Source organism: Lolium rigidum, chromosome 2 (genome assembly GCF_022539505.1).
Source record: "Lolium rigidum isolate FL_2022 chromosome 2, APGP_CSIRO_Lrig_0.1, whole genome shotgun sequence".
NCBI classification, from domain to species: Eukaryota; Viridiplantae; Streptophyta; class Magnoliopsida; order Poales; family Poaceae; genus Lolium; species Lolium rigidum.
In genome coordinates, this window is record NC_061509.1 from 248,898,798 (window position 1) to 248,911,223 (window position 12,426).

General features: G+C 43.1%; 1 protein-coding gene across 9 annotated transcripts; it reads left to right on the plus strand.

The window, feature by feature from the left end:
* The first annotated feature begins 473 nt into the window (after positions 1–473).
* On the plus strand, positions 474–4,836 carry LOC124693241. Of its 9 annotated transcripts, none has more exons than XR_006999915.1 (5): positions 474–983; positions 2,336–2,392; positions 2,671–2,751; positions 3,156–3,320; positions 3,995–4,836. XR_006999915.1 is itself a non-coding variant. In XM_047226712.1 (4 exons), exons 1-4 carry the CDS (start codon positions 889–891, stop codon positions 4,256–4,258), a joined length of 483 nt encoding a protein of 160 aa, XP_047082668.1. In that variant the 5' UTR covers positions 474–888; the 3' UTR covers positions 4,259–4,836. The 9 variants fall into 9 exon arrangements, 4 of the variants coding, with proteins under 4 accessions (XP_047082668.1, XP_047082669.1, XP_047082667.1 ...); XR_006999916.1 differs by lacking the exon at positions 474–983 and adding an exon at positions 1,948–2,127; XM_047226712.1 differs by lacking the exon at positions 2,671–2,751 and having other exon boundaries at positions 2,333–2,392; positions 3,156–3,219.
* The last annotated feature ends 7,590 nt before the right edge of the window (positions 4,837–12,426 follow it).

Here is a 12,426-nt window from a genome sequence, read left to right on the forward strand (position 1 = left end):
ATATAGTTTAACTTTCTAAAAAAAAATAAGATCTAAAGTCTTGAAATGGAGGTAGTACTACCTAACTTACTAGTACTATGGATATAAGATATAAGATAGTCTATCTGCTTGGTAACAGTTAAACAGAAATCTTCGTCATGTTAATAGAAATCTGGAACCATGTGTACATGCATAAAGCTGGCCATTGTACTAGTAACTTAGGTAGTAATATATACACACTAATTGGAGACTCCCAACGAGGCACCACGTTTTCTCTACTACTTAAAAAGACTAAACAGGTTCCTTATTCTGCCATCACAATACGTTTCGTCGTCGATCAATCTCACGATACGTCGACCACTTCGTCGCGCTCCTCTCCGCTTCGCCCCGCACACGGGGATGGGCAAGCCCACACAACCCCCAAGCGATTTTGTGTGTAGCGCTGTCATCCTCCTCCCCTTCCCCGTATCCTCTCTACAAACAACAACTCCACCTGGAGCTCGATGCCGCCGACTGTCCATCCGCCGCCCTTGCCACCACCTCACCTCGGCGGCCCGCCTAGAAACTCATCGATCTCGGCGGCTTCGACATCCGCGAGCACCTCCCGTCCTCTTCCCCTCCGCCTGGCCTCTCCCCCGTCTCAGGCATGGACTCTCCGGCCACCAGATACTCGTCGATCCCGGCGACATCTACATCAACAAGCACATCCACGTCCTCCTCCCCTCCGTTGTGCCATTCCGCGGTCTTGGGCGCGGACACGGGGCGGTCGATTGGGACCGTAGGGAGGGGCGGTAGAGGAAGGGGTCTTGCGGCTCGGAGAGAGCAGTGGCCTGCGGAGCGGGGGGCCATGGCGGTGCCATGAATACAGCGGCCTGGGCGAGGTAAAGGTTCCCGTGACCCTGTTTCCGGATGGGGAATCTAGGATGGTCACCTCATCAGGAAAAAGAAATCGTGGGTTGGATCAGGGTCGTCTCCAGGAAAGTCTGGCCATGGCCTTTAACAGGGTCAGTGCTCCTCCTCTTCCTCATCTACACAACAACATGTAGTTTCTTCCCATGTTTCTGGCGTACGCCTGCACTTTGCATGACTACAGGGAAATCATTGATTTTTTAGCTGAATCAAGTAGCCAGAATCTTACAGTGCTTCTGTAGCTTTGTCCTTTCAACTACAAATCATTTACTCTTCTTGGTGATTACAATGAATTTTCCCTAAATTTTGATGTGAGCAATGACATTGTAATAACAGGTTGCTGTTGTAGCCAATCACCATGGATTTCGATATATCTCTTTGATATGTGCATCTTAGGTTTAGTGCTTTACTTTCTTTGAATAATGAACAAACTAATTTTGTTGCATGGATGTTTTGGCGAGTGGCGACCTTCAATTCAGCAGATCTTTAGTAAATTTGTTTGTGTTAACTTCTCCAAATGAAAAAACACCATTTTTAAATTCTATGCCGTACATCTATATTGATTTATAAGAGTCTGCAGTATGTATGTGGTAGGAGTATTGAATGGTTGCTAAATCTCCACCCTAGCCAATTGATTTATGTGGTAGGAGTATCCTTGCTTGATCAGTTGTATTTTTAGTGCTTGTGCCAGTTTGGGTCAAAACTTATTTTTAGTACGGAGTAGAATTGTTTGCTTGCCACTGAGTTTAGTTTACTCAAGAAATTGTACAAGAAAGTGTTTCATAAATTTTACTTGGAATGCTGCTCTTTTTTAGTAATTACTTGAAATTTAGTTAGAGGCCACATAAACTGTCTTCAATTGAATTTTCACTGTCATTTGGTGTACTCAAACTGAAACACCTCCAGGGCAGGTGCTTTTCAATACTGTCATGAACATACTTTATTCTCCACATAAGCACATGATGAAGTTTGTACTATGTTTGGTGCCATCGGAGGTTACGAAATATTGCATGGCAATACTTTCCACTAGTACTGGTTTTTATGTGTCGCCTGCTATTTTTCATGGCTACAAATTTAATAACTTGTACCGCCACAATGTAGGATGTTGATGTTTTCTATGGATATGAATTCTCGCGGCGCTACTGAAATCTTCTTAAAAATATGTTACCTTTGAACCGGTCATAGAGCCAGATAATATTGCTCCTTTACTGTGCAGATATGAACTTGATCATTTACATAGTGTGTTTGCTGTCTTTAATCTTGATCTGCAATTAGTTGCGGTTTCGTTGAAATGTCTTGACATGTCAATTATTTCTAGACAAGCGCTATCAATCTTTTACGCATTCATGAAAATTCTGGCAATATACGTTGGTCCATATAGGCTAAGTATCCATTTTTTCTCATTGCCTTCATTTGTTCATTCTGCTTTAGACTATTGTGGCAGCAGGTACAGTACCGATGCTTCAGACTATTCTACAAAGTTAACTTTCATCACCATACACAGGTATGCACAGTCGGTTGCCATCTTCTTATGCTTGTAAGCTGAGTCATGTAATCAGGTTGATGCATAGTGGTACTACCTTAGATACAACCTGTATTGTATGCATAAAATTGAAATACCTGTACATGTTAAGCATCATCTGTATGGGTACATACATCACGTACAAGTTTAAAGTTGAATGCATCAAGCAAGCAATCGGTTCAATTATATAGTGTTGTTAACATTACGTACATATAATTTGGCTCCAATTATTAAGATTTTTTTGTTATGAACTTTTCAAGTTTATGAAGTTGGAGACATCAGAGACATCAAATAATCTTACTACACATGGTCGAAGAACAAGGAGGCTGCTGACCCCACCGGTAACGGGATTCATTAGACAGAAGAACTATTTTTGGTATAAAGCATGAACATGATATTGCAGACTTAGCTTTCATTTTTATTTTGGAGCAAATTGCTTGCACATAACCTTTCTGGATGGTGTTTTTTAAAAGTAACAGATGCTTTTCTTGATTATTTTAAACAGAAGGAATAAAATAAATGCCACCATATTGTAATTTCTGTAAGTTATTAGAAAAATGTTAATATTGCAATCAAAGTACATATGTTACAGTCGGATCAAAATTTATTTTACTCTGCCTGGGAATAGAAATCTGGAACATTCAGACATGTGAACCAAAGTATAGCTTGTGCCTAAATCCTTCTACTTTTGGAAACTATATGTTGTTAAATATGGTAAGCACTAATGAGGACCAGCTTGATTTAGGCTGCTGGCCGACCTGGGTGGCGATGAGCGGCGGAAGAAGGGGAGAAACACGCTTATGATGAAGGTGCGTGTCAAGCTTCTCCATCTCCATGTAAATGGATGACCTCCACGACAAGAGATGCGGTCAGGGGATGAATGTTTTAAGGAAAACGACCCGGACTATGGGTTCGTACCATCCATGCGCTATATTTAAATTTGTACATCCTAAGAAACGTGCGGACCACAATGAAATTGGAGAAATTTAAGGAGGAGGTCATTTTAGTTAATTGGGTTTTGTTTATTTTTCACAGTGTACACCGTTTATTTTAGTTTCCTGTCATAAATATGTTTTTTTTGTCGTCGTTGAAGAATAGTGAGGGACAAACATTGCCAATGCACTATATGTATCTTTATTATTGACCCGAATACATGATGCAAATTATTTCATCACAGTTGACCACTCTATCTATTTAGGGCTCCTTTGATTCAAAGGATTTGCATAGGAATTGTGTAGGATTTGGTTCCTATGGGAAAATTTCCTATACATGTTGTTTGATTCATAGGAACATAGCCTATAGAAAAAATTCCTATAGGAATCTTGTAGTGTAATTCCTATAGGAAAAAAGCATTAGCTCATACCTCATGGAAAAATTCCTTTGCTACAATCAAACAAACTTCATCTTCCTATATGATTCAAGTAGACATGTCATTCCAATCCTATACCTTTCCTATTCCTATGTTTTTCCTATCCTTCAAATCAAAGGAGCCCTTAGAAGGAAGTAACCATGAAGCAAGTGTTAGTTTCTATCTTGTACGGTGTGTGGGTTTCAGTGGGTTATAACGCTCATTTGCCAATGCAGGAACCATCAAGTTTGCAGGAGGAGCAATGCAATGGCCAGGGTCATGCTAGCATTGTAGAGAATGCTGATTTTATGCCTGTACTTGAAGGCGCTCATGGTGGTAGTGTGCAGAATACTAATATTATTAGTGATCAGGGGAATGTAGAGCATGGAAGCCCAAGATCAGGAGATGGCGAAGATTCAAAAGTGCAGGCTACCAGTTCAGATGTTGGTGATGATCCTGTAGGACCTCTGCCACGGAGGTGGATGTCGAGAAACTGCTAGATTGCCTTTCGAAGGAAAGCACTGAATGGCAGATTTCTTCCCAAGAACCACCTCCCTTACAACCAGCGCGCCAAACATAGAGGGAGAGGAGGGCTTGGCAGAGAAAATCTCCTCCCGCTCCGCTCGATATGGACGGGAACTCGCGGGCGGAGGGAGCAGAGGAGACGTCCGTAGGGGAAAGGGGGAGCATGGTCACCTGGGAGAGGTGAATTGGATGGACATAGGTGGTGGGACTATGCAGCCGCGGCAGCGGTGCAAATGGAATTCTGGTGAATCGGCCGCCGTGACCTCGAGCGGTGCTAAGTCGGGTGGGAGTAGTGGATTTCGGGTGTGGGGCAGCACGCGGCGGCATAGCTTGGAGCTCGGATTTCTCCGTCGGCGGCGTCGCTGCAAGTAATTAGACACGACTGTTCATTGGCGGTGCTGGGGGTATTCCCCTGTAGTCAACTAGCCCATACCCCATATAGAAGACCAACTGGGAATGCTCCTCCGTAGCTCGCACGAAGACCAAGCCACAAAGGCACGAACCGGTCGAACCCACTCACACTCACGGTCGCTGCACGCGCACACACAGCAGTCAGCAGGCGGGTGACACGGCGGTAGCCGTAGGCGAGCGGCGGCGACGAGCTGGCGACCAGCAGGAAGCGGCGGCACAGTGGCCACCACGACATCAACGGCCAGCAGCCAGGTGCTCTCTTGATCCCTAATTCTGGACGGATCGGTGTGTGATTCCCCTGATCCCTAATTTTATATTCCCCTCAGATTTCGCATTCGCATATTCGCATGCCTACCTATTTGCAAGTGCTTAACCAGATTTCAGTCAGGACGCCTGCTAGCATATTAGCACTTAGGAATAGCAGTACCATTCTATTAGTTGTTTGCAATCTTTGTATACTGGTATATATCCACCCAATTTCTCTGTAATTGGCAATTTTCCTTTGAACGCCCAGATTATACTAGCAGATATAATTAATATAATTTGTTAGATGCAAGCTTTTAATTGACTATTTTTGCTGTCATGTAGACGAAGAAGAGCACTGCTGGCAGTTACACATGTACATTGCTCATGTGGGCAGAGATGAATGGTTTAAAAACTTGAAGAATATAGTTCAAATTTCAGTTATACTTGTGGAGACAATCAGATAAACATGAACAATATTTTGTTGTTTACAAACCTATCAAGTTGGTATTGATTCTCCAGTAGCTACTGCCAGCTTTGAAAGGGTATTCTCCTCAATGAACTATGTGAAGAATAAGCTAAGGAATAAGATGTGTGATGATTACTTGAATAATTGTTTGGTTACATTTGTTAAGAGAGAATTCTTCAATCAAGTGAAGGATGAGGATGTCGTTAATCTCTTCCAACAAGGCAATCACAAAGTTATATTGTAATATCATCAATTCTTCACTCAAGAGTCAAGAGATACTGCAAATTTATTTTTGTAGTATTGATAATTACTATGGATTTATGGTCTTACCTATTATGTATTGTTGCTTCATTTTTTTATTGTCCTTCCAATAATGAGCCATACTGAAATTATGTCGTTATATATATAGCTGTTGTTTTCCTCATATTGTTTAGATTTTTTTTTTGGAAATGAATACATGGAACCATTTCCTGGCGGCTGCCACTGCGGCCGTTGGAAGCCTCTAGGCGTTCACTGGAGTCCACCGCCTGTTTTCAGTAAATTATTTGACTTGTCCTGATGTCGGTTAGCTTATTAGACCATGAACTGTTGAAATCGCACCCTGTATTCAGTTAGTGCACTGCAGCTTGCACATTGTATTTTGTGACCATTAGACTTTTCAGTTATGGTGCCTGATAAAAAAAGTTCAATTATGGTGACATGCCGAACTACCTTTTCAAGCCATTAAATTAGATTTGCTAATCTATATTCACTTATTCAGATATTCTTCTTGGCATGAATGTGTGGGTGAAACCAGACAGCTAGAGTGGAATTGCTCGGTGGAGTTTCTCTTGAAGTCTGAACTAAAGAAATTTTAATGTGGATGTATACTATTGTGGAATGATGTAGTTTTCTATTAAAAAAAATATGTAGTGTTCTATGGTGACATGCCGAACTACCTTTTCATGCAGTAAATTTGACTCCAATACATTGACAGGAGAATATTTATACTTGAAATTGCTAACTGACGTGGGTATACAAATGAAATAAAACAGTAGTAATATCTACATAAGTGTTCTAGGAAATTCAAAGGTCTTAGCTTTTATGGTGTTGGAGTGGATGACCGATAGGATGAGGTGGTGATACCGGCGCCTAGCAGTACCAACGCTTGCGGAGAAGCGACGAGAAGAGGAGACAATGGTGGCATGAAGAGCTCACCTGAATGCAGAGCACACCATGCCGCACACCATGTCGCGCCTGTGCAGAGCACACCATGCCGTACTAAAATTGTGTCCAACTACTTAGATTGTCTATCTCCCGTTGCAACGCACGGGCATATTTACTATAATCATAAAAGTTAAAAGATATAGTCCATCCGATCTGTTTTACCGTACGTGTTTAGCCGTTGGATGAATCAGAAAACATTGGTCGCCCTGCCCAACCTATAGGAAGCGGGAATCCTCCTTTCTCTGCTTTCGTGAAAGAAAAAAAAACAATACCCATCTCTAATCAGCGCTGACTCCTCGATATGGAAAAGTTCAGCCGCCGCCTCCTCGATCTCGACGGGACAAGTTTGATCGCTGCCGCCGCCTCCCGCCTTTCGTCGCCTCCACCGATCGTGCAACCTCCGCCTCAACGATACCTAAAAGTTGCAGCAGAGCCGATAGACATTAAAATCGCGCAGCCAGAAGTTACTCGGACGACAACTAAAGGTTGAAGAAGATCCGGCCAAGACCAATCGGAAAATTAGAGCCGCCGCCTCCTCGATCTGAACGGGACAAATTCGACCGCTGCCGCTTCTACCGATCGTGCAACCTCCGGCTCAACCGTACCTGAAAGATGCAGCAGAGCCGACGATTGTCAAGATGGCGCAGCCAGCATCTTGCGATAGCTAAAGGTTAAAGAAGATCTGGCCAACGCCAAGATTATACAGCCATCTGCTTCAGAAACCTACTGTGGTGCTAGACTTTGCTTTGGGAGTAGCCAGCCGATCTCAGGTACGAATCTAATTTTCACTTTTCAATCTGGTTTGTGAGATGCTCCACCACCATTGATTAATCGCTTCATAGGCAAACCTGGTAGCAGTTGCTGATTTTGCGCATCACTATTTTCCCCGTTGGTCTTCTCTTATCATAGTCATATAATTTATAATCATCCACTACGTGTGTTCTGGATTAAGGATTAGGCCCTAGACGTTGTGACTGATTACACAGCAGAGTTTATCTGGCCGAATGCTTAGACAAGAATTCAATTACATACATACTAGCTCTATAAGAGGGAAGGTTCGGTCACATGTGCTGTCCACTTAGTACTATCAGAGCCAATTTCACTAGTTGCCATGGCCGACGAAGTTGAAGTCGCGCCGTGGTTGCTGGTGCGCCATGGCCGACGATTTTGGGTCTCTCCGTGGTGCATGTCAAAACTTTTTTTTCTCGTTTTTGAGGCCACCTAGCCCGACGAAAGCGGCCAAAACGTCTCCTATGATAGTCCGGGATGTGGTGCATCGTGAATTCTCGGATTCGCCGGCCGAGTCAACGCAAATCCGCACCGCCCAGGGATGTAGGGCCCAGATGGCAGCCTCTCTAGCATTATTTTTTTCTCGATCGCGCCATCTCGTTCAACGCTCTCCGATCGAGCCGTTTACGATGCAGGATCATGGGTCCCGCATGTCATCCTCTATGAACCAAAATTCTTTCTATTCTTGGATTTTTTTTGACCCCCTGATTTCTGGCTACTTCCTTTTTCTTTCGATCCCCTGGCGCCTCTCAAACGGTGAGACCGCTGCTGCTAAATGGGACCCGCATGTAATCCTCTATATACTATAAAACTTTATTTTCTTGGAGTTTTTTTTTGCACCTCGTATTTGGTCACTTGGCTTTTTCTTTCGGTCCCGTGCTTTTCTCTCAAACGGTGATACCGCTGCTGCTAAATGGGACCCGCATGTCATCCTTTATGTACTATAAAACTTTCTTTTCTTGGATTTTTTTCGCACCTGATATTTGGTCACTTGCCTTTTTCTTTCGATCCCGTGCCGCCTCCCAAACGGTGATACCGCTGCTGCTAAATGGGACCCGCATGTCATCCTCTAAGTACTATAAAACTTTCTTTTCTTGGATTTTTTGGCACCTCATAATTGGTCACTTGCCTTTTTTTCTTTCGATCTCGTGCCGCCTCTCAAACGGTGATACCGCTGCTGCTAAATGGCACCCGCATGTCATCCTCTATGTACTATAAAAACTTTCTTTTCTTGGATTTTTTTGGCACCTGATATTTGGTCACTTGCCTTTTTCTTTCGATCCCATGCCACGTTTGAAACGGTGATACCGCTGCTGCTAAATGGGACCCGCATGTTATCCTCTATGTACTATCAAGTTTTTTTTCTTGAATTATTTTTGGTTCCTGATATTTGGTCACTTGTCTTTTTCTTTCGATCTCATGCCACGTTTGAAACGTTGATGAACCTGCTGGCTCATGGGGCCCGCATGTCATCCTCTATGTGCTATAAAAGTTTATTTTCTTGGATTTTTTTCACCCTCTGATTTTGGTTATTTTTTTTTCTTTTGATCCCCTGCCGCCTTGGAAACGTTGAGTAAGCTACTGACTCATGGGACCCGCATGTCATCCTCTATGTATAATCAACTTTCTTTTTCTTTTGATCTCAAGCCGCATTTGAAATGTTGAGACCGCTGATGCTGAATGGGACTCGCATGTCATCCTCTATGTACAATAAAGTTTTTTTTTTTGGATTATCTTTGGCTCCTGATATTTTGTCACTTGCCTTTTTCTTTCGATCTCATTAAGCCTTTGAAACGTTGAGTAAGCTGCTGGCTCATGGGTCACGCATGTCATCCTCTACAAACAATAAAAGTTTCCTTTCTTGGAGTTATTTTTGACCCCTAATTTTTGGCTACTTCCTTTTTCTTTTGATCCCCTGTCGCCTTTGAAACGTTGAGGATTCTGCTGGCTCATGGGTCCCACATGTCAGCCTCTATGAACAATAAACCTTTCATTTCTTGGAGTTATTTTGAATTCTAATTTCTGGCTATTTTGCCTTTTTAAAATCCTATGTCGCCTTGGAAACGTTGAGGATGTTGCTGCCTCATGGGCCCCGCATGTCATCCTCTACGAACAATAAAAGTTTCCTTTCTTGGAGTTATTTTTTACCCCTAATTTCTGGCTATTTGCCTTTTTCTTTTGATGTCCTGCCCCCTTTGAAACGATGAAGACGCTGTTGGCAGGTCGGTCCCACATGTCATCCTCTACGAACAATAAAAGTTTCCTTGGATGGATTTATTTTGAACCCCTAATTAATTTCTGGATAATTTATTTTTTGTCTTTTGATCCCCTGCCGTCTTGGAATCGTTGAGGATGCTGCTGCCTCATGGGTCCCGCATGTCAGCCTCTCAGAACGGTAAATGTTTCTTTTTTTGGATTTTGTTTACCAAATGATTTTTGGCTTATTTTTTCTTTCGATCTCCTGCCGCCTTTAAAACGTTGAGGACGCCTGCCGGCTCACGGGTCCCACATGTCAGCCTCTATGAACAATAAACGCTGAGGATGTTGCTGCCTCATGGGTCCCGCATGTCATCCTCTCAGAACGAAAATGTTTCTTTTCTTGGATTTTTTACCAACATATTTTTGCTTAATTTTTTATTTCCATCCCCTGCCGCATTTAAAACATTGACGACGCTGCTGGCTCATGGGTCCCCGATGTCAGCCTCCCCGTACAAGAAACATGTGATATCTTGATTATTTTGCAGACAATAAACAGGGTATTTCGCTCTGAGCTATTGCAAATGGATAAATTAAATCTTTATTTTTACATAAACAAACTTATATGTTGAATCTCCTTTTTTTGTTTTTGCGAAACACATGACTTTCCTGTTTTTTTAGAAAAATCCGAACTTTCCTGTTTTGGAGTGGGCTGAGGATGTTGCTGCCTCATGGGTCCCGCATGTCATCCTCTATGTACAATAAAGTTTCTTTTCTTGGATTATTTTTGGTCACTTGCCTTTTTCATTCGATCTCATGCCGACTTTGAAACGTTGAGGAAGCTGCTGGCTCATGGGTCCCACATGTCATCCTCTATGAACAATAAAAGTTTGCTTTGTTGGATTTATTTTTTACCACTAATTTCTGGCTATTTGCCTTTTTCTTTTGATCCCCTGCCCCCTTTGAAACGATGACCACGCAGCTGTGAGGTCGGTCAACCAAAATAGAAATTAAGTTTTTTTCTAAAATGGAAATGCAAATTAAGATGAATACAAACATTAGTTATCATAATAGCTGATCATACATACATACTTGCTAAGAGCAAAAGTTTGCCAGAGTTCTACCACCCATACAATTAATTAGCAGTTCAGATAAGATAACCTTATATAAGTATAACTACAAATGCATTTTCTAAGGGCTCATGGGACAACAGAACTAGACAACCGAGAACTTTATGACCAGCATGTCACAGCGGCATCGAAAGATCTTGACCTTCAACTTTGATCCAATAGGAAGTTTGGCACCATCAATGAACTTTTTCCACCTGGAAGTAACAGCCAAGCGGTCATCTGTGGGACTGACGGAGTACCGTCCCTTGACACACGTACAGCACGCGACCGTTGGGAACCCCAAGTGGAAGGTGTGATGCGTACAGCAGTAAGTTTCCCTCAGTAAGAAACCAAGGTTTATCGAACCAGTAGGAGTCAAGAAGCACGTTGACGGTTGATGGCGGCAGAGTGTAGTGCGGCGCAACACCAGGGATTCCGGCGCCAACGTGGAACCTGCACAACACAACCAAAGTACTTTGCCCCAACGTGACAGTGAGGTTGTCAATCTCACTGGCTTGCTGTAACAAAGGATTAGATGTATAGTGTGGATGATGATGTTTGCATAGAACAGTAAGAACGAGTATTGCAGTAGATTGTATTTGATGTAAAGAATGGACCGGGGTCCACAGTTCACTAGTGGTGTCTCTCCGATAAGAAATAGCATGTTGGGTGGACAAATTACAGTTAGGCAATTGACAAATAAAGATGGCATGACAATGCACATACATGTTATGATGAGTAGTGTGAGATTTAATTGGGCATTACGACAAAGTACATAGACCGCTATCCAGCATGCATCTATGCCTAAAAAGTCCACCTTCAGGTTATCATCCGAACCCCTTCCAGTATTAAGTTGCAAACAACAGACAATTGCATTAAGTATGGTGCGTAATGTAATCAACAAATACATCCGTAGACATAGCATTGATGTTTTATCCCTAGTGGCAACAGCACATCCACAACCTTAGAACTTTTTGTCACTGTCCCAGATTTAATGGAGGCATGAACCCACTATCGAGCATAAATACTCCCTCTTGGAGTTACAAGTAACGACTTGGCCAGAGCCTCTACTAGAAACGGAGAGCGTGCAAGATCATAAACAACACATAGATGATAGATTGATAATCAACATAACATAGCATTCAATATTCATCGGATCCCAACAAACGCAACATGTAGCAATACAGATAGATGATCTTGATCATGTTAGGCAGCTCACAAGATCTGACAATGAAAGCACAATGAGGAGAAGACAACCATCTAGCTACTGCTATGGACCCATAGTCCAGGGGTGAACTACTCACACATCACTCCGGAGGCGACCATGGCGGTGAAGAGTCCTCCGGGAGATGATTCCCCTCTCCGGCAGGGTGCCGGAGGCGATCTCCTGAATCCCCCGAGATGGGATTGGCGGCGGCGGCGTCTCTGGAAGGTTTTCCGTATCGTGGCTCTCGGTACTGGAATTATTATCGACGAAGGCTTAAGTAGGCGGAAGGGTAGGTCAGGGGGCGCCACGAGGGCCCCACACGCTAGGGCCGCGCGGCTCAAGCCCTGGCCGCGCCGCCCTGTTGTGTAGGCGCCTCGTCGCCCCACTTCGTTTCCCTTTCGGACTTCTGGAAGCTTCGTGGAAAAATAAGATCCTGGACGATGATTTCGTCCAATTCCGAGAATATTTCCTTACTAGGTTTTCTCAAACCAAAAACAGCAGAAAACAGCAACT

Coding starts and splice junctions, on each gene's coding strand:
- LOC124693241 (XM_047226711.1), top strand. CDS start 2,190: ATGTCAATTATTTCTAGACAAGCGCTATCAATCTTTTACGCATTCATG. Junction 2,393..3,155: donor ACTTTCATCACCATACACAG/GTATGCACAGTC, acceptor AGCTTGATTTAG/GCTGCTGGCCGACCTGGGTG. Junction 3,220..3,994: donor GAAACACGCTTATGATGAAG/GTGCGTGTCAAG, acceptor TTGCCAATGCAG/GAACCATCAAGTTTGCAGGA.